The sequence below is a fragment of the Diaporthe amygdali genome (assembly GCF_026229845.1).
Source record: "Diaporthe amygdali strain CAA958 chromosome Unknown NODE_2_length_3802984_cov_64_841326, whole genome shotgun sequence".
NCBI lineage: Eukaryota > Fungi > Ascomycota > Sordariomycetes > Diaporthales > Diaporthaceae > Diaporthe > Diaporthe amygdali.
This window is the reverse complement of record NW_026517022.1, coordinates 1,790,742-1,817,045: the sequence shown is the minus strand read 5'-3', so window position 1 is coordinate 1,817,045 and position 26,304 is coordinate 1,790,742. Positions and strand designations below refer to the sequence as shown.

Sequence of the window (26,304 nt, the reverse complement as noted above, 5' to 3'; positions counted from 1 at the left end):
CAATAGTTGCCGCTTGAGACTCTGCCTTGGCTAGGCGCGCTTGACCCTTGACAGTGAGTGGAAGAAGAGTGCCAACGACTAGTACGATAACTACAAATCCCGAGGATGTAACTAATGCCAACTCCCAGTTCCACGTGAGAGCCACGACGAGGGCCGCGATGATCAGAGAGGCATATTCAAAGAAGATCCCGAGCTTCTCAGAGATTCCAAGCTGAAGAGTATTGCTGGTGGATGTAATGGTACCAACGGCGTGGCCAGGTGTTCCTTGCCTGGTAAGAATAATCTTTGCCGTAATCTACACAAAGTTTCATCTTTTTATATTCAATAACTGACACATACAATTACTAGGAACGATATATACTTCTTCGCGACCGCTAAGGATACAAGCCTTTTGCAGATAGCCGTAGGCTTGGTTGGCGATCTGGGTCTCAACAGTACCCGCCGGCCCGTGAATCCCACCTTCGGATCTATCGTCGACGAAGCAGCTCAACTGAGGAATGAGCTCCCACCTCAGCCCAAGCAAACGAGCGACGGTCATCGATCAGTTCTTGGTGTGTACTATGTGATCTCTACGTGAGTTTCCAGCCACTTCTGTCACGTGCCTGTCACAATGCTTACCACGCCTATGCTAGACTGTGCGGCCTTGTTGGCAAGCGATCCAGATTCGAATATACAACGCACTTGGACCAGTGCTGCAGGCAATTGATACAGGATCAAGAATATCCTACTGACTTATTACTGGTGAACCTGATACGGATACGGCAGATCGCGATCAAGGTTAATGATGTTTTTTGGGAGCCGATTGAGGTCACCAATACCAGCCCCTTCCGAAAGTTCCACTCTATAGCCGTGGCTTCTATTCGAAATGAGCTGGATACATTCATGCAGCAGCTGCCGGAGCACCTGAAGTGGAATCGTAAGTCTCCCACCCTGGTCACAGAGAGTCACCGCTGAGGCCTGTGTCTAGATCTTCTGCGATCCCATTGCGCCGCTATTCGCATCCGCTTATTCGAGCCCTTCAAGCATGGCGACAAGGGCGACACGTTTGAGCCTACGCACCTGAGATGTCGCACGATGTGGGATTGCTTAGAGAGCACGCAAGCACTTTGCGACGCTTTCCGCCTGGTGCCGGTTGAATCCTACCCTTCCCTCACCTTCGTCTCCATCCTTCATCTTGCTTTGGCCATTATAAAGGCCTTGAGGCTCCTCTGTGTGGAGGACCATGGCTGGGACTTGGAGACGGCGCGGACGATGTACAACCTTCCGGAATTTTTGCGCCAATTGAGCAAGCTTCTTGACGCAGCCAGCTGCCTCGGCAGTCCTCGTTGCGCGATTGTCATTCACGGACGGCCACTTTTAGCTGAGTATGCCGAAGCATATCGCGGCATTGAGCGCTGGTATTTGTCAAAAACAGATCCGGGCGTCCCTCCGTCAGATACGGCCCTGATGGAAGATGTAGTTACGCACAGTGGTGAGCAGTATGAAGGCTTCGAGTTTTGGAATCAGTTGTCGGACTTGGCGTACGGGCTGGTACCCTGAAAGATATCGAAGTCTGCGCTTTACTGGTACTTGCACAATAAAAGTCTCGAAGGCGATTAAATGCAGCATCCTACCATTGCTAGAACGCAGTTCAGCCGACACATTCAAAGAATGTGTGCCGTGTACTCTGTTGGGCCCTCATTATAGTTACCGTGCTGTCGGTAGTTGAGGTCATCGTGAATGCGCGAGGAGAGTACATATAGTTGTCTATATTCTAGTCTAAATCCAGGCTATTCCGTTATAGGATGGATTCCGTTGCAGGGATGGGTGCTCTACAAAGATGCTGGGCACGTTAGGAACCTGGCGCCTCCTTCAATGAGACAACACGGCTCTGTTTGTGGGGTTAAGCTTAAGGTTTCTTGTCTGACGGCCTTTTGACATCGCATAACAAAAATTTCTTGATTTTTCTTCTTCACGGAGAAGTTTTGATTTCCTCAAAAGTGCCTGCATAGTCAACTAGTGCCGATGCTGGTACCTGGGTATCGCGCTAGGTGCGTGAGTTCACGCCAATGCCTGAGCTGGACGCGCAAGGGAGACCCCTGAGCGGCTCAAATGAGGAGCGCATGTTTTGTTTATGCACTCTTCACATCAGCCAAAGTTGACTCACTCTTCGGCCAGGACATCGACGCGACTGTGAGCACTTGCTTCTTCAGGACACTCGTCTCAGTAGCACGAAGACCTGCAGGTTTGGGCTGATTTGTGTTGTGAATCACCATGTCGTGCGTGTCTAGGCTAAGAAGCTGAAAAGCGTTGGTTGCTATGGAGAAGGAGAGACAGCTGTGTCGCGTGAACATGTGTGAATACGGGGAAAGTGGGCTTCTGCACAACAGGCCCCTCGATCCATCCAATGCTCACAGACGCACGGCATAGGGCCTTATCCCCCATGTTTCGCCTCAGCACCGAGCTCCCGCTGCCAACTTCTGCCGGACATGCCTCTGCTCCACACCTTGATGAAGATGGCCGTCCAGGCGTTATGAGAGTGCACGTTTCGCACGTGGGCCGACAGCCGGAACCAGACTTTGGGCGGGGACCAAAGCGAGCCAGGCACGCCAGGCTCGGCCGGCCTCTGTGTGTCGCATGCACGTCACATCTACTACGTAGTGTATTGGCATGTATCTGTGTGTCGGGATGGGTTGGTTGTCAGTTCGCTAGCGGCAGCACGGGAGAGCGAACTGCCAACGTTTGCGTTCGTCGGTATCCAATCGCGCGGGACTTGGGAGCAGTGTTTCGATGTTTTAGTCTTGTTGGGCTGGCTCCTGGGGTCGGGCGAGACTGGATGTCCCCTGCACCGAATTACTCATCCCACTCGTCCCACCCGAATTTGGTTGGCTATTTGGTTGGCTTGTGTTGACATGATATTTAGCCTACATCGTGGGTGCTGATGTTGATAATGCTGATCTCGCGTCGAGTTGTGGCAGTGAGCGAGCGAGTGTTGATGGGAGTCAGGCACCCTGCAGTACTGTGCAATAACTCGACCCCGGTGCTCGCGAATGCTCCCCTCGGTGATGGCCCATGTCCCTGGTGAATGTGAATATGAAAATGTGGATCACAGGCTCAGCAGGCGATTTCGTTTAGATCCCCACCCTGTGCTTCCGGCCCTGGTCGATGAGGTCTGTTCCCTTGACCTCAATCTCAATCGCTCGCTCGTTCGCGTCCCCCTCCCTCTGCTCTCCTTCTTTTGCTTTTCGCCCGCGCCCCTTCCCTCACCGAGACACTGTTTTGAGAGAGAGAGGAGAGAGAGAGAGAGAGAGTCGAGGCCAGACGTCTTCTTCGTTCACCCTATCCTTCGACCTCCCCTCCCCTTTTTCATTCCCCTTCCCCTTCACACACGTAGCTACAGCCAGACTTTGTTTTCCACGCTGGGCTGGGCTGCGGCTGTACTGTACAATTGTTTTATCTTTTGCTTGACTCTTTTTAAGTTATTGCTTGCACTTTGTTGCTGTTCTTACCAAGAGCCGGGACCCTGTTCTCCCGCTCTGTCCACTCACTCACTCCAGCTGCGATTGCCACCGACCGAACCTTGCTATCTCTGTTCAATCCACCACAGTCGTCTTAACCGACCAGTACTGCGGTGCTTTTCAGTAGCAACCCAAAGACCGACCGATATATAATTCTCCTAATCGATTCGACTCGAGTCAAGTTCAGCAATACTTTAGGATACGATTCCGTGCCGTGCCGTACCGCCTTAAACGCCACAAGTCGTCCGCCTGCCTTGTTCCGTTGGTCTTTTGGCCACACCCCCCCTAATTCGTTGTCGCTTCCCTGCCCATCCCGGCTCGTCCAAACTCCGTTTCGATCTTCGTCCTGCAGGTTGCCGCATTCTGAACCTACCGACCTGGACTGAGGGGCCGTGTTGACTGCAACCATCCCACTTGCACTGCTAGGAGTGCTGCACTGCACCACCCACACCACAACATAAGACAAGCAAGCAGCTGCACGCCCAGCTCAACCCCCCCTCTCGCTCGCTCGCTTATCACGCAAGCCCGCCTGCTTAGCCAGAGCCTAGGACCGGACTAGGTCAACACGACAAAACAACACAACACGCAACACCCGCGGCCAGGCACAGCACAACACAACAACGCGGCTCGCTCGTTCATTCTAGTTTTTGTGTCTTTTCGCTGACCGTCGCCGTTTCTTCATCAACTCATTTTCGATTCACGGCCCGCCCCTTCGCGGCTGTTTCATGTCTTCGGCTGCCACCAATTAAACAAGATTTCACGTGTTTTCGCTTCATCTGGGCGGACTGGATCCAAGCGCGGGGTCTCTCCCGTAGAGTGGGAAAGGCAATTTCCCCTTCGGGCAATTCTCAACACCTCGACCACCTTCACAGACCTCCACGCTCTCGTTCGCACTCTTTTGTCCATGGTCTAACAACGACTCGGTTTTCGAAGGCATCGTGTCGCTTGTTGTGTCGCTAGAACACAATGGCTACCTCGATGGCTTCCGATAAGCCCTCCCTGGTCGTCGGCCAGGGAGAGCCCGATCCCTTCCTCTCCACCGGCACTCCTACCCACCACCGACATGCCGCATTCGACTCGCACTCCTTTGCGCTCGGCCCTGGCGCCTCAGCAAACTCAGCAAAGCAGGCGCTCGAGGCTCATCTGGCCGACACCGACAGGCGCATGGAAGAAGCCGGCAAGCTCGGCACCGCCCTGGTTCAACAGCGCAAGGAGCTCGAAGATCGACTGAAGGAGGTGGAGCAGCTCGAGGCCGAGGAGGAGCTGTCACCGGATCTCAAGAAGAAACTCACGAGCATTGAGAAGGACTTCAACGAGGTTGCGAGAGAGAGTGCTAGGGCCTTTCTCCCCAAGCAGCGCATTCCCAGCAATGAGGCGGCCGTGGCCATACCTTTCACTCCGGATAAGAGCGGAGTCAGGGTAAGTCAGTGCAGATCCGGTGGAAACATGACCACAGCTGATGATATTCTGTTCAGAGGTCCGCCAGTCCTTCCAAGTTCGACAAGTTCGAAACCCTAGCTACGGGATCACCCAGCAAGTTCAGTGTACCAAATCGCAAATTGCGCAATCAGCCTGCCAATCGCATCCACGATATAGAGTTCGCCGCCGAGATCAGTACATCCCTCATCACCCAGGTCCGAAACCTGCAGGCCCTCCTTCAGGAGAGGGAGGAGGAGCTCAAAGATGTAAAGTCTGAGAAATCAGGCCTGCAGAGGGAGATGGAGGGCTTCCAACAGCGGATGAGGAACTTGGACGAGAGCGAAATGCGTTACAAGGACGAGAACTGGAATTTGGAGACCCAAATCCAGGAGCTCATGGCCGCGCAAAAGGAAGCATCCGACCGGGAGAAGAAGATGACCAACTCGCTCAACCTCCTTCAGGCCGACAAGAATTCAACTCAGCGGGAGCTTGACGAGATCAAGACGGCACATTCAAAGCTTGCCGATGACCATGCGGCAGCTGTCAAGCATCACGATATTGAGCTTGGTATGGCCAAGCGCAATGCCGTGATAGCCGAAGGCGAGCGCGCAGCGATGCAGCGCAAGATCGACGAGTTGACCAGCCAAAATCAGGAGCTTGCCAAGGCTATTTCACTGGAGAGAGGAAGGACCAGCCAACGAAACACTCCCTCTGGAAGCAGTGAGGATGACCTGGAGAACGTCGGTGGTAACATGACCCCCGAGCACTCTCCTCCTCCCTCACCCATCAAGCCGACCCCCAGACACTCGATGCTTGAGAGCGAAACTTTGAAGACCTCTCTCCAGCACGCACAGCGCACGATCCAGAGCCTTCGCACCAACGTCCACCGAGAGAAGACCGAGAAGCTTGAGTTGAAGCGACTGCTCCAAGATGCCAGGGATGAAATTGAAAAAATGCGCAGCGACCCTGCTGAGCGACCCCATCACAGGCGTGCCAGGGAGGCCAAGTCCCGAGAATTCAAAAAGCCGGCGAAACTCGACAAGCTGGGTACTTCGCGTGCTGTCAAAGCCGAGATTTTGCACCTGGAGGATCCCGAGTGGGAGGAGGTCGCGACTCAGAAGGGCTCTCCACCCCTGGGGCACTCGTCTCGAATGGCTGATATACCTTTGCGGTCCACCGAGACGGATGAGTTTGAAACGGCCAATGAGGCGCACGAGACTACTGACGCTTTCGAGACAGCTCATGAGCGTGGCACTGAGACCGACGACTTCCAGACTGGTGCAGAAGACTTCTTTGACTCTGACACCGAGACTGAGAGCCCCTCGAAGAGGGCTACAGTCAGGGCCAGTGTTCTCAAGCGAGCACCTATCCTCGCAGCCAACCAAGAGTACTCGTATGAGAGCACTGCATCCACATCTGCGAGCGAGGATGAGGGAGACTACATGGATCCCACGAGGACCCCCAATTCTCCAGCTCACATGCGACTGCGTGCCAGTCGTAGCACAATGTCCCGGCGCTCAAGGCAATTGAGTGACGGACCTTCTCTGCAAAGTAGCCCGGCGACCAACCCCAACGGCAGCTTTTCTGGCCCAAGTGGCATGCCGCAACAGAGCTTGTTTGCCGAGCTTAATGACCTGGAAGGTAGCGACGAAGACTCAGTTATGAACACACCGGCCCAAAGAAGCCTTCGTTCTGTCACACCAAGCTCGACTGCTACAGGGCGGACCGCGTCAATGGCCTCTACTGTGCCAGCCGTACCTATCATGCCGAAGGTCATTATGATTGACAGCGGTATGATGACGGAGCCCGTCGACGTGCAGTCCGTCTCAGCGACTACGACTCCACTCACAGCTGAGAATTCTGAGACGGACGTTACATCCGCTCAGGTTGCTAAATCACCGCTCACAATTGGCGCCTTGCCAACACCGCATCTTCCACCACCTCAGAGGCTGGCCATGTCTAACGTACACGCCGAGGAAATTGAGCCCCTGGCAGAGCGTGAAGCTGAGCCTGAGCCTGCTCTACCTCCAAGACTTGCTCTCTCCGACGTCGTGTCTGAGCACGTTGAACCCATTCCTGAGCCTCAGGTCGCACCTCCCACGCTGAGCATGTCTGGTCTGGTCGCCTGGGATGTGGAGCCGATTGCTGAGCCTGAAGTTCCACCTCCTGCTCCTCCTACCTTGACGATGTCATCAGTAGTTGCGGAGCATGTCGAACCATTGGCTGAGCCAGAGACGCCATTGCCTCCACTGGCATTCTCGTCAATTTTGGCCACAGATGTCGAACCAGTTGCCGAGCCAGAAGAGCCAATGCCGACATTGGCACTCTCCTCCATTCTCGCTGCAGATGTTGAGCCTATCGCTGAGCCGGAGCGTGAACCAAAGATCGTCCGTGTCGTGGAGTATGTGGAAGCACCGAAGCCACCCCCTCCGGAGTTGGCATTTTCCCCAATTTCCACCGCAGAAGTCGAGCCCGTGGCGGTGCCAGAGCCTGAGCCGCAAATTGTGCGCGTTGTGGAATATGTGGATGCGCCAAAGCCGCCTCCCGCGGAGCTGGCGTTCTCATCAATTTCTACTGCGGACATCGAGCCTGTGGCCGTCCCCGAGCCTGAGCCACGAACAGTTCGTGTTGTAGAGTACGTGGACGCACCGAAGCCACCTCCTGCAGAGCTGGCATTCTCCTCGATTGCCTCCGCAGAAGTTGAGCCTGTGGCCGTTCCCGAACCAGAGCCACGAACAATACGTGTCGTGGAGTATGTGGAGGCTCCCAAGCCGCCTCCGGCGGATCTGGCGTTCTCTACCCTCGTGGCCGAGGGCATTGAACCGCAGGCAGAGCCTGCAACTCCTCTTCCTTCACTGTCCATGTCTACGATAGCTTCAGAGCACGTAGAGCCAAGGGCGGAGCTTCAACCGCTACCACCACCACTCTCGATGTCCTCCATCGTGGCAGAGAATGTCGAACCCAACGCTGAGCCTCTACCTGCCTTGTCTGTCTCGGCCATTGCTTCAGAGCACATTGAGCCAAGATCAGAACCTGAGGTGCTCTCGCCACCGCTGACCGTATCCTCCATCATCTCTGAGCACGTCGAGCCGGTCCAACCTGTCCAAACTAACGAGAAGGAACTCATCGCGAGAAAGCCTGCGCATGCTCCGCTTGACTTCTCATCAATTCAATCATTGGAAACCGAGCCCCTCTCGCCTAGAAGCCCGAAGAGGAATGCCTTCATCATCCCACGGGACGAAGAAGAGCGGCCGTCGACGCCATCAAAGGGTTTCTTCGGGTCTTTCTTCGGACGAGGCAAGAGCCAAGAGCTCGAGACGCCCTTCATCGCTGAGGATGAGACCAGGCAATCACCTAGAGACACTCCTCTCACAGCGACTCCAGATTCGCAACGTCCATTCCGGGAGATCTCGGCCAACGCAAACACCAGCGCCCAGGCTGGCCGCAAGGAGAACATCAAGATGTCTGATTCCGGTGCCCAGACTTCTCTGACAGCCGATGCAATTGATCAGATACTCCAGGCTAAGAACCGACCACAGACACACGCTGGGCACCAGAAGTCCGATTCTGTTGTGAGCGCGAGCAGCATCGGCACGCCAGGTACCGTCCGCGTGCAACGATCACATGAGAGCCTGAACAATGCTCTCAGGCCTAAGAGTAAACCGATGGACGCAGGCGCTGAATCTGCTGCGGATGCTGCCTCCCGTAGACCCGACAGCGCATCCAGCACTCGTGCTTCGCTGAAGAACGCGCCACCACTGCCGCCGAACCATAAGGAGGTTATCGAGGCCGCACGAACAGGCACAGCTAACAGCGGACAAGGCGCGGTCGGCAGCATGGGGCCCCCGCTCTTCCCGGCATCTGCCTACAAGAACCCGTTGACTAGACCTAGGACGCCGATGTCAGCCAGGTCCGTCACTGCAAGTGTCAAGGGCACGCCGACGCCTCGCCAGGATAGAATGGACTCTGCACACGGTACTGTGGAGGTCCACTCGCCAACTCGGCTCACCGCGAGAAGCCGGAAGTCGTCCGTCTCGAGCTTTGCTTCCGAGGTGGATGCACGCTTCCAGAACATCGGCGGAATGGGCATGGACCCGCACGGCTTTGGGCCGAACACAGATCCACGGATGATTCAAGCTATCACTCAGACTATGATCGGTGAATACTTGTGGAAGTACACTCGCAAGGCAGGCCGTGGCGAGATGTCGGAGAAGAGACACCGTCGGTACTTCTGGGTCCACCCTTACACCCGTACCTTGTACTGGAGTGATCGGGATCCCAGCAATGCCGGCCGTTCCGAGCTTCGAGCCAAGAGCGTGCCCATCGAGGCGGTGCGTGTTGTCACAGACGACAACCCTATGCCCCCTGGACTGCACCGCAAGAGTCTCGTCATTATATCACCAGGCCGGAGTGTCAAGTTTACCTGTACGACAGGTCAACGGCATGAGACTTGGTTCAACGCCCTCTCTTACCTGCTCCTCCGAACCAATAGTGAAGGCCACGCAGACACAGAGGAGATGGTCAATGGCATCACCAGGGAAGACGTCGACGAGTTCAACCCACAGTATGGTCGCCGCCCAGCAGCTGGCACAAGGCCTCGTCCGCCGCCTTCGATCTCATCGTACACCTCACAGGGAACACGCAGCCACTCTGCTATGAATCTGGATGTGCCTACACTGACACCGAACCACAAGAAGAATTCATCTTCGGCTAGTATCTCGCGGCCGACCTTCACTGGCCGGCTCAGCGGGTACTGGAAGTCTACCCAGGATTCACTCAGCACATTGAAGAGCCGCAGCGGTCCCCAGGACCAAAGCAGCTTCTACGACAACAACGAGGCGCATGATAGTGCGGAAGAACTGAGGATGATGTACGAGAAGCAAGATAGAGAGGCCGACAGGCTGGATAACGTCCGGTCATGCTGTGATGGTAAGTTGAGACAAACCAAAGATAAGGTTCACGTGGATCGTTCTCGCTGACTGATAATGAATAGGGAGGCATGATGTTGGTACTTTAACACGCAAGAAGGGTAGTCGTCAGTCTCAGCACGGTCACGACCACGCGAGTATCCACTCGCATCCATCTCGTGCGAGCACACCCGGCCCATCATTGGGGACGATCAGATCTGGATCATGATTTTAGTCATTTCCCAGTCTGCATCGTGACCCTGTCACTCACTGATTGTATTTCCTTTTTTCTCGACAAACCACATACACGGCAAATACCAGATCGACCCCGATTCAGAACTCGCCGCACACATTGCTATTATCATTTGCAATACATCCAAACAACCACAACGAGCGTCACGTCTCAGAATCTCTTTACGAACTTGATGATGCCTAATTTCATTTTGCGTGTCTCGGCATGGAAAACTCATTCGGCATCTACTTGTCATCGACTGGTCTCACACCAGACTCTACACGATACCTCATGAACCTGACCTCGTCACTGGTTCTCCCCACTGAGCTTTAGCTTGCTGCCCGAGTGTCTGTATCGCAAACTATGATCGGAGGGCAACCACACCAGGGTTGTCCCTCGCTGTACCAGTACGCACACAGGAGATGGGTAGCTGGAAGGGGGAGTTTGTGGAGTCAAGTGCTGTCGAGGATTACCCATGCTACATTTACGTGCTACTTTTTCCTTGAGTCTCTTTTCTTGCTACAATCGGTTTACGGGCTGCTGGGATGGACACGGTATGGAGTTTCTCTGATACTATCACATCACAGGCTCGAAATTGATCGTCTTGTCATCTTGCATTGCGACAGGAGAAAGGATGAGAGGAGATGGGAGGGATGGGTGGTGGTAGTCTCGTCGGTAATCACCGTAGCGGAGGTAGGCAGACCACTTGTCTAGGTGACTGAATGATGATTTTATAAATTGCAAATCCTGGAATTGCTCCTCGTCTTCTAGAGACTGTGTATCCTGTCTCGCATTGTATGCCGATTATAATTGCCCTGCCACGCCATATCGCCCTGCCCATACCATACCTACAGCCATTTCCGAATGCCTCTCCTGCATTGATTGCCCTATGCACCCGAGGTATCAAGTAGCCATGACAGCGCCCAGTCTATCCTACCCCTGCCGCCCAACCATGAACACCAGACAAAACAAAGCCGAACACCCATTCCAATCAATCCCGAGCCTCACCACTCCAGCTCTCCTGCGCCGACGGCGAGCCGCCTCACAACAGGCTCGACAATACCCCTCTCACTCCTCAGCCTAGCCTCCTGCTTCCTCCGCGTGTAGAACACCGGGCAGTCCTTGCTGTCGCAGGGGACGTCGTCCAGCGGTGACAGGCCCGCGCAGCTCTGGCAAACCTTAACGACCTCCATGTACCTCCTCTCCTCCGTGTTCAGCCTCGTCTGCAGCTGCAGCAGCGAGCCGGCAGTGTCGCGCCGGCACCTCCCGCAGAGGGCGGCGTCCTTGCCGCTGCCGCTGGTGTTGTTGTTGACCTTGATCTTGGCCCCGCAGACGACACAGCTCGCGCTGTGGAGGTAGCTCTCAAGCGTAAGCTTCTTCCTGATGGCGCCGCCGCCAGCCGGCCCGACACCTTGGGCGTCGACGCGCCGGATCCGCTGCACCTTGGGCATCTCGTCGAACCACTGGCGCACGTTGGCCCCGACCAGGTTGAAGATGCGCTCCAGCGGCGGGATCAGGTTCTTGGTGATGTAGTACTCGGCGTCGAGCGTGACGTGGTCGTTGTTCAGCAGGTCCTCGGGCGCCACGCACCGGTCGATCAGCCGCGCGCCGGGCCCGCCCGTGATCACCACGTACGGCACGCGCTCGCCGTACTGCGGCTCGGCCCTGGCGTCCTCGAGCATCCGCTTCGTCGAGATGAGCGCGCCTGGTGGCGGTGGGCCCTTGTCCGAGTACGTCCCCAGGCGGACCTCCTTGGCAAAGCAGAAGTCCTGGACGGACACCTGCCCGCGCATGATCTTGTCGCACTGGCTTTGGAAGTAGCTCTTGATCTGGCTCAAGTCCGCCGTCTCAAATAGTATCTTTAGCGCCTTCTCCTCGATCTTTTGCTCGGCCGGCGTTCCGTCGCGGCGGACGGTCTCAATACCCTTGGCGTCAAAGTCGGGCTTGACCTGATCTCGGCTTTCGTACTTGTAGCCGACGTAGCGCTTCTTTGCCAGCAGAACACAAGGGTGATAGACCTTCTCGAACTTGAGTTTGATTGGGCGGGGATTCATGTCGGTGATGGCCTTGGCGATTTCACTGCCTATGTCGAACGCCTGTGAGCGGGTTCGGCCCTTGAGGTATATGAAGAGACTGTCTGTGTCGCCGTAAACGACTTCGGCGCCCCATTTCTCAACCGAGTGGATGTATGCAATGGCACGTTCGAGGGTTTCGCGGCCAGTCTGAACGATGCTATCCGCTATCTCGGAACAGGGCATGCGTCCAGAGAATGATGCTGAGGTATATCCATACGTAACGTTTGCCAGGAGCTTGAGGGCCAGCTGTCTATTGTTCAGGAGCTGTTGCAGAGTCTTGTCTTCCCTGTCTTGCTTCATGCCGCTTTTGACCATGACCCTGGTCTCCAGGATTTCAGTCAACATCTTCGCCAAAAGAGACTTCCGTATCTCGACCTTGGTGAACATCATGCCATTTGGAGTGATGTTGATGTAATTTTGTAGGAGCTCGAGCAGACGCTCTTGGCGCTTGTAGTCGGTGAAGCCCATCTTGCTCGTGCCTCGCCAGTTCACGATCCGTCCCAGAAAAGTAGAGTAGCATAGATTGTAAGCAATCATGACACTTGGGTACAGGCTCTGGAAATCCAAAACAAGCAAAGGACTGTTGTAGAAGGCGCTTTGAGGCTCCATGACCAGAGGTAGACACTCCAATGCGTTTTGGCCGCCGACTTGTTTCCTGCTCGGAGAAACGAGGACAAAGTTCTCAGGCTTAGCGATACGGAACATGATAGACTCGACCTTGAACTGTGAACCTCTAGAGAAGACCGAGAAAAAGTCGACCCCCAGCAGCCGCGCTTGCTCGCTGGTACGGGGAATCAGCTCATTCTCTTCGAGTATCTGGATGTCCATTTTCGTCCTAGTGATGTAATACCGCAGGACTTTGGCCAAGTCCCTCTGACGCCCGTTGGTATACCAATCTGAGAGTGTTCGCCATGAGTAATGTGGGATGCGTCTGTGAAGCAGATGCCAGACAACATTCTCCATGGTGTACTGGAGGAGATTTAACTCCCCTCGCATTGCCCTCCAGATGTTGATCATGTGGCGGCCCGTGACGCGGATGGTCGACGTGGTATTGAAACCCCAACGATCAGCCTCTTTGCCGAATCGACCATGAGACTGTGTCTTCATGCGAGAGAACTCATCGCACAAATTGTAATCATACTTATGCCTGGCTCTCTCGACAAGATAACCCCAAGAGCTGCCGTGTACCTCATACCCTGCGAGAATGTCAGGATCATGAGTCCGAACGATTTCAATCATTCGAACCATGGCGTCAAGTTCTGAAGGCTCTTCTATGACCTCTAACTTTGTATAACGTCGTATGCGTCGCGCAATCTCGCCATCCTCAGATACCACAATAATGCCAGCTAGGGTGCTGTCCGGCAGTTGGCTGCTGTCTTGCAAGTTCTCGTCCGACTTGGTGGCCCAGAAGATACATTGTATGTCGTCTTCTTCTGGATTTGGAACGAGTCTTCCCCTGGAATTAACATGAACCTCAAGGCTCATAGTACTCATGTACTGGGCCTCATGTTGGACACTGGTGGTTCTTTTCTTTTGGGAGTACCTGAAGCCGTGCTTGCTCTTTGGCGTGGCTCCAAGTATCTGCGAGAGGAAAGGCTTTTGTGTTGCAATCGTTCCAACAGAAGCACCTTCTTTGTTCGGCGAATGCGGAGTTGATTTTCTCTTCTGCTTTGCAACCCACCAGTCACTGACTTCTTGAAAAGTCGGTGGTGGTTCCGCCATCTCCCAGCTTCTCAATGAACACTGCCGGCTTTTTCTCTGGTTCTCCATTTCAGTCTGTTTCTTATTATTCGGATTGCCTTCTATTTTGATACCATACGTAGCCGGCGATTGACCCGTAGCGTCGAAGTCGGGCAGAAAAGGCAAAGTAATTCCCTCAAGGCGAAATTCTCTGCCGGCATACTCCCTCATTTTTGGCGGCACGTCTTTCTCCTGGCTGTAGAAGGCGTCTTGGTAAATGACATCCGGCAAGCTGTTGTCTTGCATGGTTGTAGCGACGTCTGCTGCTGATGGCGGCAGGTAGTTCAGAACGTTGATCCAAGATCCTCCTAGTTCAGAAGAAGCTGTAGGCGACTGGGCTTTTGGAGAAATTGGTAAATGGGGTCTGATGGACGAAGGAGAAGACGGCAGCATATATGACTTTTCACTGCTAGAGGTCACCGGAGTTGTTTCTTCAGCTGAGCTGGAAAGCTTGTCGAGTTTCTTGTCTGCCTTGGAAAAGCCATCATCACTTTTCTGCGAGCTACTGTGTTGGCTCAAGCGCAGCTTTGTGCTTGGATCATTGGGGTCCTTGACGACAGCAAACCCAAGCCTCTGGTTATCCTCTCTCTTGAACTTAGCACCATTCTTGGTATGCTTTGCTGTTTGTGAGGATTGGAATTTCACATGCCGCTGTGTGTTTGTACTTGGGCGACGCTCTAGGGCCTTCCCGTCACCATGGACGAGTGTCGCCGTTCCCGAAAGGGCTGGTGCAATAGCATAGTCGACCTTTGGGCGTTTTGAACTCGATGACTCCAAGGTCGCCTCATTGGGTCGCTTCAATGGGAGGCTCATACTCTTCAGCCCTCGTTGGCTCGCAGGATCCTTGCTGATGAGGCCATCTCTGTCAGCCGCCTCGATTAATTCCTCCGTGAGAGGAAGTGCAGGCAGGTGGCCGGTTCTCTGACCACTGAAGCAAACGCCTTTGGGTAAGCCATCAGTGGTCTGAAGCACAGCGGACTCCATGGCTGTAGACACGTGTCTGTGGGCGACCTGTCTAACAAAAGATCCGGTAGTGGATAGTTTGTTTATTGTCGTCTTGGGCACCACATTCTGAGGCTTAGGTTTCTCCGCATTCGTTTCTGCAGCCTGTCGAGGAGCCTTCTGCGGCAGCGTCACCTCCTGAAAAAGCTCCTCATCTGAGTCATCCGGAAACAAATCCTCGTCATCCTTTTGAGCTGCGAGGATGCCCTTTTCGTCAACTACCACGTTCTCCGACGAATTTGGGTCCTGTTTGGAGAGTTGAGATGATCGGCCTAAAGAAGGTAACAGGTTTTGAGGGAAAAGGTCTTCGATAGATTGCAACGTTGTGTTCACAGTCTCCTCAAATGGTATGAGTTGTACGAAGCCATCGAATGATGGTTTGGTGCCACTGTTGGCCCCCGCCTCTTCGGCAACAAGTTCTTTGATGTCCTCCAGATACTCTTCTTCATGAACCCAGCCCTGAGGCTGAGACTCACGAGGATCGGCTGACATAGACACAAGAACTTCGGGAGGAAAGGGACTGCTGCCCGGGTTCGTGATGTGCATTCTTCGTTTCCGGCGCTTCGTTTCGTCTCGCCACAGACCAGCCATACTGTGTACCAACTTCATGCTGGCAGGAACAGGATGATCCTTCTCAATAAATTCATGGTGAAGGCGCCGTTCTTTCACATTCTTCCGATTGGCTATGTCTTGGACACATATGTCGACCTCGATCGAGCAGTGGCTGACACGAGGCAAGGTATAATCCTCGGTAATGTTTTCGGTAGAGACAGACTGGCTGTGCCAAAGGTGTAGAGAGCTCTCATCCTCTTCGCTGTACTGAGGCACTGGGGAGCGGAATTTCACTTTGGCACTCTCGAGGTAGTCACAGCCGAAAAGGTTGTAATCACACATAAACTGCAGCAAATACTGCAAATGCGCCTCGTATGGCTGGAATTTCCGCTTCATTATAACACCTTGCTGCAGAAGGTCGGCCAGCCTGGTCATGACGATAGGATTGAACATGTAAATCTTGAGAAAGAAGCGATATCCGACATGAAAGCCATAGAAAGGCACGCCCTTGGTGAGCGTGATGCGGGCGACATATTTGGCCTGGTTGCTGTAGGTGTCCTTGCGGTAGCTCACAGCCAGAGCATGGTCGATAGACAGATGTAGGCGGTAGATGTATGCGCCAACCTCCTCAGGAGCAAGACTGCCCGTGTACTCGATGTACAGGTACGGGAACGCACCGTGAACGTGGGCACAGACTTTTTGCCCAGTCTGAGTGGACCCAAAAATACGGATGACGGGCACTTTTGGTTCCTTGGACAGCTGGTCCGGGCGTATGTCATTGCGAAGCTGGGGGTCGTATTTGGTGGGAGTCGCTTGGTAAAAGTCGATGCAGTTCTGGCGAACCTTGAAGGGCAAGACATCCATGACGCCCTGTAGTTGCCTTCACAAGGAGTGCGTCAACAACGTAAGGGCTGCTCATCGTCTCATTGCCAAGTGAGGAACGGCTGGTATTCAAGAGGATGTGACATAGGGAATATTAAGTAGAAGACTCTGGAGCTGAGCCTCAAGAATTGCATGTTTCTCTGAGATTAAGAGACGCGCTCCCTCAGCGTGTTAGTGAGTCGCGGCTGCATAAGCTGACTCTGGAGCCTGCCGTACCACGCCAAACTAACGCCAATTGCACGTGGGAATTGCCCACCTAGGCAGACAATGCCAGACCCTGACCCTGAGATGTCATCCCAATAGCCCGCTTGAAGCGACTGCGATCGCATACATCCCTCGAAGACTTCTACAATCACATGTAGAACCTGGCTTTTCCACACGCCCCTACGGATCTTTTGGACTGTACGCTCCCAACTCCTTAGTTCCCCAAATACCCTCGACTCTCAGCGCTCCAGATCATCATTCGCCGCCATGCCTCCACCGCCGCCGCCCTCCCGGCGGGATGCCTCGACTGCGCCGAACAAGGAAGAGAACGCCTACATCCCAAACTTCATCTCCAAGCGACCGTTTTATGCTGGTGAGGGAGAAGAGACCGACTACCTAGAGCATCAGCGTCTGCAAAAGAAAGAGCAAGACTCGACATGGTACGACCGAGGCAAGAAGGGCAAGGCCGCGACCAAGTTCCGCAAGGGCGCATGCGAGAACTGCGGCGCCATGGGCCACAAGGCCAAAGAGTGCCTGGAACGGCCAAGGAAAAAGGGCGCAAAGTTCACGGGGAAGAATATCCAAGCCGACGATGTGGTGCAGGAGGTGCAACTGAGCTGGGATGCGAAGCGCGACCGGTGGAACGGCTACGAGGCGAAGGACTACAAGCACATCGTGGAGGAATACGACCAGATGGCGGAGCTCAAACGACAGATGCGGAAGAAGCAGGCTGGGGAGGACGGGGAGGAGGAGGGCGATGCCGGTGACAAGTACGCCGAGGACGTCGACATGAGCAAGCACCAGCCTACCTCGACGAGGCAGCTGCGCATACGGGAGGACACGGCCAAGTACCTGCTGAACCTCGACCTGGAGTCGGCAAAATACGACCCCAAGACCAGGACGCTAGTGGACGCCGGAGCGACTGCCGACAAGGCTGCCGAGCTGTTCGCGGAGGAGGGCTTCGTGCGTGGGTCAGGCGACGCGGCCGAGTTTGAGCGTGCGACAAAGTACGCATGGGAGGCTCAAGAGAAGAAGGGAGACACAAGCCAGCACTTGCAAGCGAATCCGACGGCAGGAGAGTTCTTCCGTAAGAAAGAGAAGGAGGAGGCCGAGAGGAAGAAGCTGGAGAAGGAGAAGCAGCTCCAGGATCTGTACGGTGACAGTACACAGTCGATGCCAGCTGCGCTGAGAGACATGACCGTCACGGAGAACGAGCACTTTGTTGAATACGACGAGCACGGATTGGTCAAGGGGGCCAAGGCGTCTGCAAAGTCAAAGTACCCGGAGGATGTCTACATAAGCAACCACACATCGGTATGGGGCAGCTGGTGGTCAAATTTCCAGTGGGGCTACGAATGCTGCCACTCTACTATCAAGAACAGCTACTGCACGGGTGAAGACGGCAAGAAGGCCTGGGAGGCGTCGGAAAAGCAGAGAAGCGGCGCAAATCTGCTCGAAGAAGCAGCTGAAGACAATGCTGAGGACCAGGAGGCTGCTGCCGCCGAATCGAGTCGGACAGATGACGCGAAGAATGAGAAGCAGAACCTTAAACGGACGAGGGAGGAGATGGCGAGTGGCATCACAGAGGAAGAGCTTGAAGATTACCGGCGAAAGCGGACAGCGGCTGACGATCCGATGGCAAAGTTCCTGGGCAAGGATGAACTCGTACATTAGCAGCTCACAGAAGAGCATCGTGAAATTCAAACGCATGATACAATGCGTCACAGCCTTTGATTGGAAATCTTTAGTCCAGTCCAAGCAGAGCATCTAGCTACCAATGCCATATTCTTGCCAATCTTTCGTACAGCCTCTTGCTCTTGGTGGATAGCCAGCCGCCCGGGAGCCAGCCTTTGGCGGGCCTGATAGATCATATACAGATTGGCGGACAAATAAGCACGAGAAAGTCAGGGCTGCTATCGAGTCCTGACGCGAGATGTGTCGTGTTCACACAAAAGTACGGTAGACGGAATCACGATGTGTCTGGGAAGAAACGTGTCTTGTCATTCATTTATTCCATTGACCTATGGCGTCGCATCGCATGCCGTTATCGATGACGCAAAACTCCGTTCCTTTTCCGTGACCAGCAAACCTAGCTGCCCAAGCCCAAATGCATTTTTGTTTTCATTTCGTTGGGGGAGACCCTGGCTGGAGAGTGTGGGTATAATCTACTCCTCCTCCTCCTCCTCGGCGTCGCCGCTGCCACCCTCGGCAGCCTTGGCCTTCTTTCTTCGGACACGGCCGGGGCGGCCACCACCGAATGGCGAGGTCAGGGAGAAGTCAATGTGCTTCTGGGAGTCGAGACGGACGATGAAAGAGGGCACGTTGACGATCTGCTTGCCGACACGGATGTGGCGCTGGCGGATGAGGACACGGGCGTGGTGGATGGACTTGGCGAGACCGAGCTTGTAGACACAAGTCTGCAGACGACGCTCAAGGAAATCCTCGACCTTAAGGGCAAGCACGTAATCGAGCTTCATGCGGGACTCGTCGAGCACACCGACACGGACGAGACGGCGAATCAGGGCGTTTCCTTCGAAGAGACGCTTGGGGTCCTTCTCGTCGAGGGTGAGCAGCTGACTGCAGGGGTTGTTAGATCTTCAGAGGCTTGATGACTGCGGGCACGTGTCTGCGCATCGTGGGAGCTGAGAAATGCATACCGGGCAGCACGACGAATCTTGGACAGGGTGAGCTGGACACGCCAGACCTCACGCTTGTTCTTCAGGCCATACTCGCCGACGAGCTTCAACTCGGAGTCGCTGTGTGATCATGGTCAGTTTGGGTGCACCTTCGACATGGGCAGAGACAAGCTGCTGCTCAGTGGCCGGGCTATACTGACAGACGAGCGGCTTCGAAGGGTCTGTTGAATCGAAAGTTAGCAGGTGTCAAAGATGCTGATTAAATTCTTGTTGATTTGACTGTACCTTCTGGGCACCTTGGCCGTCTTGGAGTAGGAGAGCGGCGCCATTGTTGCTGGTGTTGCGGATTACGGAGTGTATCTCAACGCTGCTGTCGTGGGAATCAGAAAGAAAAAGTTCGTGGTAATGGTTGGAGTGGAAGACTGTGGAGTGGTCCCACTTAATCCCAGTCACGTGCCCACTTTCTTGTCGGTCGGTCGTACTTGCCCGACTTTTAGGGCTGCTCCTTCCTTAGTAGGCCGGAAAATTCTAGGGCAAGTCCACACCCAGAAGAGACCTTCGCGGCTGCCATCAGCGATTTCCAGTGACAGCCCCAGCAAAAACCGACGACCACGACAACCTCCTCAACTAATCACCCAGCAAATCAATCAAGATGGGTCACGCCGCTGGTCTTCGTGCAGGCACTCGCGTACGTATTGCACCGGATCATTCGATGCCTAAGGAAAACGGGCTATGATGTGGGACGTCGAAATGCTGATGGTTTGCGAAATAGTATGCCTTCTCGCGGGATTTCCGCAAGAAGGGTATGATCGCCCTGTCCACCTACCTGCACCAGTTCAAGTAAGCGGGAATCGAGCTCTGGAACAAGTCGAAATCGAAGATATCTAACAGCTGGTCCAGGGTCGGTGATATTGTGGACATCAAGGCCAACGGTGCCGTCCAGAAGGGGTAAGTTTCCTACAACGAAAGAGCCGCGACGATACTCGACAGGATCACGAAATCCTGACATTTGCAAACACAGTATGCCCCACAAGGTCTACCACGGCAAGACCGGTGTCGTCTACAACGTCACCAAGTCCGCTGTCGGTGTCATCATCTACAAGCGTGTCAAGCACCGATACATCGAGAAGCGTGTCAACCTCCGCATCGAGCACGTCCGTCTGTCGCGATCCCGAGAGGACTTCCTGCGCCGAGTGAAGGAGAACGCCGCCCTGAAGGCCAAGGCCAAGTCTGAGGGTACCACCGTTCAGGTTAAGAGGCAAGCCCTTGCACCCCGCGAGGCCCGGACGATCTCGTACAAGGAGAGCCGACCCGAGACCCTGGCACCTGTCGCCTACGAGACCACCATCTAGGTTGGGGAAGTTACGAAGGGGTTCCGGTGGTTTACGATTGCTTGCTTTGTCTTTGCACGGGGTTCACATACGGCACGGAAAGATTTCTAGCATGGTCCGGTATGGAAAGTGGCAATGCTTTTAGGGAAATTAAAAAAGATGAACCAACGACACATCCAAGGCTCTCGACCATGTTTTCTGGTGACAGAGGTGACAGAGGATCAGGCGTGGGGATGTATGTCTGGGGGCAAATGACCGGATGCGCTTGATGTCTGGTCTTGAGTGGTGGTGTATGCTCTTGAGAGGAATTACGATTCCCAGCCGCTTGCAAAGCGACAATCAACAAATTCTCAACGCGCAAATCTCCCGGGCGCTGTGAATGTTCCAAGGGCTGATACGAGGAATTGGGCGGTCTCATGCGGTTCCTTGTTCCAGAGGCTCACCACCTCCGTTGTGGTTGATAAATGACCGTCGAATGGGACTGGGATGTTTTCAGAGAACGTTTGAGGACTATGTTCACCATCGCCAGCTTCCATGAACACGAATGACTACCCTTTTGGACCCTCTCATTTGGCGTATACCAGCGCATGAGATCAAACCCATGGTCCTGGGCGGCTCTCCCAGTCTGTACACAATACTATCGCCCAGACGTCAGATGTTCCGGTGCAAATTGATCAAGTCCAAGCGTTGTACCTGCAGCCTCTCGTCATCTAAGCCTGTCTGCTAACCAACTTCGTAATCACCCAACTCCCCTCATTATTGCCAGTCTATTCGTTTCTTTATGACTCGGCTCCTGAACATCGCCTCATCCTCCTTCTAGCCTTGCTCCAACCCCTCACTGAGTTTGGTGGCTGTTGTTTGCACTATTAGAATTTCGGGGAACTCCAGCATGGACACTTCTCTGGCTAACTCCTCCATGTCCCTTGAATTGATGCCTTCATAAACGGTCGTTTGGGCTTTACACTCCTCGGGACTGTGTTCTCGACCATGTCCGTGATATCTCATGTTGAAGCCTGAGAGTATTTCATACCGCTTGATATGCATCTCCCAGTTTTATGCTCGTAAGTATGGAAACTCGAATGCGGAGAATGCCATCTATTGTTGGTCCAATAATTTAATCACGCGCATCCTCGTCATGTCTCCCTTAGTGCTTCAATTTGCAAGAGCATAGGTGCTTTTCATTCAACTATATCGGCACATACTTATGCAACTCAAGTCTCGAGATCCTCGAGGCAAAGAACCCAGCAACCCGGCTTGCAGACTGTTTTTCATATGAGGATATGTGTGCATGGTGTATCGTGTCACAAGGCCGCTTGACCCGGTCTAGGCTTCCACAGATGAGGGGCAGTCTTTCCCAAGCGAACATAGACGTCGAACAATATTAAAGTGCATCTGACCTTCAAGATATCAAGGCTAAGGAATCGTTCAGACGTAGAAGGCATAAGAAATATGTCAGTAACATTTGTATGTATAAAGTGCCCCTGAAATCTCGGCGTGGCATGTTCAAGCCTTGAGGCTCATCTGATGATCCTGGGCGGAGGCTGCGTCACTGCGGGACTGGAGCCTCGGGAGCTAGCTCCCAAATTAGCAGTACAGCAAGGACCTTGCCAGACACACCTCCAACGCGGCTAATCATAGGAATCAGACACGTTGGATGTCATCTTTCCCAACTTTCCCCCTTCGCGCTTTGGTCTGACCCGAATCACTCTACTCTCGAGGCGATGCAATGATCGCGCTGAAACAGTCGCCCAGAATCATTCCACTTCATGATTTCATGCTGCATACTGAAGCGAGGAAGAGCGTAACACCTCGACCGACCTTCCGAGCCCGCCCTGGAGCTTCTGCAGCTTCGCCAGCTTCCACCCTCTCCTCCCGGATACAATAATGGGGGGCTGGGCAACCTTCCTGTTAACCTACCTCTTTGGTGGTGTTACTTTCCTCCCTCTCGTTGTCCTCACGGTCTTTCTCCACGCCCACTTCACTCTACCTCGTCGACAAGATGCCGATCCGAGCAGAGACACCGGAGCCGATGATCTCGTCCAACCGAGCGACGATCTTGGGCCTCTGCAGGCTGCTCAGAAAGAATCGAAGGAACAAGCGAAGGCCAAGGCCACCGGTCACCATGAAACCGAAACTGCAGCTGGCTACTTCGCCGTGTGTCGAGAGTACACGCCCATGGGAATAAATGCCAAGCCCATCGAACGATCCACACCCGTTGGCTCCACGACAGTAGCAGCTCCCAGTCAGAGCGTGTACCAGACTATGTACCGGAGCATATTTGATAGGAAGCAGAATCCAGGCCCCTTAGACAATGGCAAAAGTGTTAGTCTTCGGCCAAAGAAAGCGGGAAATGTCTTCTACGTCGTGTTGAGGTAAAAGCCTGCCTCCCGGTCGTCAAGCTCGTCCCATGCTGACCTTACTTGCCTGTAGACATGGCCATCTCATGTTATTCGACGACGACGAACAGCTCGAGGTCCGACATGTTATTTCTCTTACCCACCACGACGTCAGCATCTATTCCGGCGGTGATGTGACACCGGAAGGGGAGCTTTTTATCAAAAGGAATGCTATATGTCTTTCACGACGGATAAACGAAACGGCAGAGTTGACGCCGGATAGCCAAATATCCAAGCCATTCTACCTGTTCTCGGAAAACTGCTCCGCCAAGGAAGACTTCTATTTCGCCTTGCTGCGAAACCAGGAACAGGCATTCCCTTCAGGAGAGCGAGCAGCACCGCCTCTATCTTTTGACGTCAAGAACGTCATATCTCTGGTTCAGAAGCTCCATTCATCCGAGGAGCACCTACAGAGCAGATGGCTCAATGCTATGCTTGGGAGACTCTTTCTAGGGCTCTACAAGACTGCGGACATTGAGGCTTTCATCCGGGAGAAGCTGACCAAAAAGATCAGCCGGGTCAAGCGCCCTGCCTTCTTATCCAGTATCGAGATTCGCAAGATCGATCCCGGGGAGTCCGCTCCTTACTTCACAAACCTTCGCCACAAAGACCTCACAGTCGAAGGAGAGTGTTCCATGGAAGCCGATGTGAAGTACACCGGTAATTTTCGAATCGAGGTCGCTGCTGTTGCTCGGCTTGACCTTGGAACGCGTCTCAAGGCTCGTGAGGTTAATTTGGTTTTGTCTGTCGCGCTGCGGAAGATGGAGGGGCATTTGATTTTCAAGATTAAGCCACCTCCGAGCAACCGGGTGTGGTTTACCTTCTCACAGGTGCCCAAGATGGAAATGACCATTGAGCCAATTGTGAGCTCTAGACAGATCACGTACACTGTTATTCTTCGTCAGATCGAGGCTCGGATCAAAGAGGTTGTCGCGGAGACACTTGTTCTGCCATTCTGGGACGACACTCCTTTCTTCAAGACCGAACATAAGAGATGGAGAGGTGGTATATTTCAAGGAGACGATGCCGTGGAGCCATCTTTGGACTCGGAGACCGCGGCAGCGCAGATCGGAGAGGTCGATGATGTGGAGACTTTGGACACTGGGACCCCTCCCAACTATGAGCTGCCACCGATGGAGAAGAGCCAGAGTATGCCTGTGATCGAGCCCGTTCAAACTTCACCATCGACGAGTCTATTTGGGCTCAAGCTCGGGAGGGGCAGTAAAATCCCGCAGACCAATCCATCCTCCCCTACAATAGACGTCATCGAGCCAAAGCACGTGAAAGTGGATGCTTCGTCCACGAGCGTCGACGTCAAGAAGGAAACGCATGCGAAACAGCGCCCTGTCAGGTCTGGCTCTTTTGTTGGGGAGCCAACGCCAATTGTCTCGACGGACACGGTGAATGCTGATGTCTTCAAGCCGTCGTCACCGCCCGGGGAAAGTCCAGCAGCTAGTGCCATGGCCAGACTTTCATCCAGGTCGAAAGCTGCTTCTGGTTCAGGCTCGCCTCTCACGTCTCCACACAGAAACTCGATCGTATCGATCGCCTCTGCTCAATCTAACGCGTCATCCAAAGATCATACGGACAAGGAATCAGAGCAAGACGAGACACCCAAGCTGCCTCGCAGGGGTACGGCATCATCTACTCACAGCAACACGGGCGATGGCAGCTCTGGGACGGGCGGCTCCCCAACGCCCTCTGTCAAATCTTCCAAGACCAACACAGGATCTCTGACCCGTGGGCTCTTCCTAAAAAGGGAGAACACCACGGATTCTGCCTCCACGACTGCGACTACTAATTCCAACACGGAATCGGCCAAGCGGATACCTACCAGTTTAGCGGCAGTATCCAGCGCAGCAGGGGCGGCTCGACGATGGGGCTTGAACGCTCTGCAGCGCCACGCCAATGACCAGGTGAAGAATGGACAGGGAGCAGAAGGCGAGCCTCAACTCGACCTGAGCAAGCCGATGGGTGGAGGCAGGCCGCTCCCTCCCCCTGGCATTCCTCTGCCGATGCCTGACAAGAAGACCAAGACGGCAATACCGGTACCCAGAAGAAAGCCGGTGCCTGCCCCTCCGCTGCCTGAGCGTCCTCCCGCTGATGCGAAAGGACAAGATGCCAAGCGGCGGCCTGTTCCACCGCCTCCCCTCCCCAAGCGGCGGCGACGCACGGATGAGGAGATGCATGGGCAGGGCGAGGACATGCTCGTGGTCGAGGCCCCGATCGCTGACTCGGAGCCAACGAGCCCGCTGCCTGATGAGGCAGAGGCATATCGGCACCCATATGTAGAGGACGCGGACGAAGATCTGGACCCTTTCGTGATGGATGACGGGTCACCTGAGGAGGGCAGCAGCGGCACGCCTCCCGCCAAGCCTTCCGAGGAGAGTCAGCTTTCCTTCGGCACCTCGAATACGCAGGGCGAAAGCGCAACCGACGACGAATACGAGGCCTGGATGGAGAACACGGGAGAGGACGAGCCTCCCCCAGAGTATGTCACCAGCGAAGGTCTCACGCATTAGAACGAGTGGGCTGCGTTCTGGTGGAAAGTGTAGTGGAAACAAGAGGAGCATTGGAGTTACTCATCATCGCGAGCGTGTACATACAGCAAACATCAGCACAACGTTTGGGGCGGCACAGGATAATGACACAACAGGGTCTCGGTCAACACGATAAGGAGTTTGCTTTGAAATTTCACACGGGCAGAGGCGCATCTAATAGGCATTACATATATACATACCCCCCAATCAGAATCAACGACCGCAGAAGGTCCTTTTCTCAATAAGCAACGCGCGCACATTTCTATGCGCTAGCTCAAGCAGGTTTTACTTTGCACGGTACGAAAGCGAAGTCCGCAAAGCCTCGCCAGATTTAGCCGGCAGCCGACAAAGCCAAGAAGGCATGTCCAAACAAGATTTCTTGTCCAAGGTATTCTCGGGTTCGCCCAGCACAGATCGGACGCAAGTCATTCGCAGAGCCCTCCCCTCCCCAAGACAGCTGGAAGGAAAACGCTTGGGAGCTGAGGCCCGACAAGCTTTGACACGCACACCTCACACCCTCTTCCTGGCCTGTTGGCGTTCTGGGAGGGGGACCGGACAGGGCCGCATGCATACAAGTTAGGTTTGATGATGACTCCCTATACCGCTCTTTCTCTCGTTCTCGGCCATAAATAGCACGCACGCACAAGACAGCTCCTGGTCAGTAAGGCACAGCGGTTTCTCAACTGCCGGCGGGATTGCGGTCCTCCGGTGTCCGCGCCAAGCTGGCCACTTGCATCTCACTCGGGCCTTTTGGGGTGGGAAAGGGACTGGCGTGTCACATTAGCTAGGCCGGGTGGCAGAGTAGTAGAGTCAGAAGGAGGGGCTGTTTAAGGAGAGAGTGATTGCTTTTCCTGGGCAATAACGAGCACAGATTGTGTCGGATCGCGTTGT

The 26,304-nt window shown here is 54.3% G+C and overlaps 7 protein-coding genes across 7 annotated transcripts; 5 read left to right on the top strand and 2 right to left on the bottom strand.

The window, feature by feature from the left end:
* Nucleotides 1-40: 40 nt before the first annotated feature.
* Nucleotides 41-1,539, top strand: J7T55_011887 (uncharacterized protein; the record flags this gene model as incomplete). The annotated part of the gene is made up of 5 exons (XM_053136718.1): nucleotides 41-53; nucleotides 129-272; nucleotides 402-573; nucleotides 633-916; nucleotides 968-1,539. The coding sequence occupies 5 exons, from the start codon at nucleotides 41-43 to the stop codon at nucleotides 1,537-1,539; spliced, it is 1,185 nt and encodes a 394-aa protein (XP_052999692.1).
* Nucleotides 1,540-4,463: 2,924 nt separating this feature from the next.
* Nucleotides 4,464-10,052, top strand: J7T55_011886 (anucleate primary sterigmata protein A; the record flags this gene model as incomplete). Its single annotated transcript, XM_053136717.1, has 3 exons — nucleotides 4,464-4,916; nucleotides 4,973-9,845; nucleotides 9,910-10,052. 3 exons carry the CDS (start codon nucleotides 4,464-4,466, stop codon nucleotides 10,050-10,052), a joined length of 5,469 nt encoding a protein of 1,822 aa, XP_052999691.1.
* Nucleotides 10,053-11,059: 1,007 nt separating this feature from the next.
* On the bottom strand, nucleotides 11,060-16,288 carry J7T55_011885 (uncharacterized protein; the record flags this gene model as incomplete). The annotated part of the gene is made up of 1 exon (XM_053136716.1): nucleotides 11,060-16,288. The coding sequence occupies one exon, from the start codon at nucleotides 16,286-16,288 to the stop codon at nucleotides 11,060-11,062; it is 5,229 nt and encodes a 1,742-aa protein (XP_052999690.1).
* A 489-nt stretch (nucleotides 16,289-16,777) lies between these two features.
* Nucleotides 16,778-18,184, top strand: J7T55_011884 (pre-mrna-splicing factor slu7; the record flags this gene model as incomplete). Its single annotated transcript, XM_053136715.1, has 1 exon — nucleotides 16,778-18,184. One exon carries the CDS (start codon nucleotides 16,778-16,780, stop codon nucleotides 18,182-18,184), a length of 1,407 nt encoding a protein of 468 aa, XP_052999689.1.
* Nucleotides 18,185-18,675: 491 nt separating this feature from the next.
* On the bottom strand, nucleotides 18,676-19,475 carry J7T55_011883 (40s ribosomal protein s9; the record flags this gene model as incomplete). The annotated part of the gene is made up of 4 exons (XM_053136713.1): nucleotides 18,676-19,087; nucleotides 19,168-19,266; nucleotides 19,347-19,367; nucleotides 19,432-19,475. The coding sequence occupies 4 exons, from the start codon at nucleotides 19,473-19,475 to the stop codon at nucleotides 18,676-18,678; spliced, it is 576 nt and encodes a 191-aa protein (XP_052999688.1).
* Nucleotides 19,476-19,798: 323 nt separating this feature from the next.
* J7T55_011882 (60s ribosomal protein l21) lies at nucleotides 19,799-20,498 on the top strand (the record flags this gene model as incomplete). The annotated part of the gene is made up of 4 exons (XM_053136712.1): nucleotides 19,799-19,834; nucleotides 19,919-19,986; nucleotides 20,047-20,094; nucleotides 20,168-20,498. The coding sequence occupies 4 exons, from the start codon at nucleotides 19,799-19,801 to the stop codon at nucleotides 20,496-20,498; spliced, it is 483 nt and encodes a 160-aa protein (XP_052999687.1).
* A 1,863-nt stretch (nucleotides 20,499-22,361) lies between these two features.
* Nucleotides 22,362-25,395, top strand: J7T55_011881 (uncharacterized protein; the record flags this gene model as incomplete). Its single annotated transcript, XM_053136711.1, has 2 exons — nucleotides 22,362-22,849; nucleotides 22,908-25,395. 2 exons carry the CDS (start codon nucleotides 22,362-22,364, stop codon nucleotides 25,393-25,395), a joined length of 2,976 nt encoding a protein of 991 aa, XP_052999686.1.
* Between the last annotated feature and the right edge of the window lie 909 nt (nucleotides 25,396-26,304).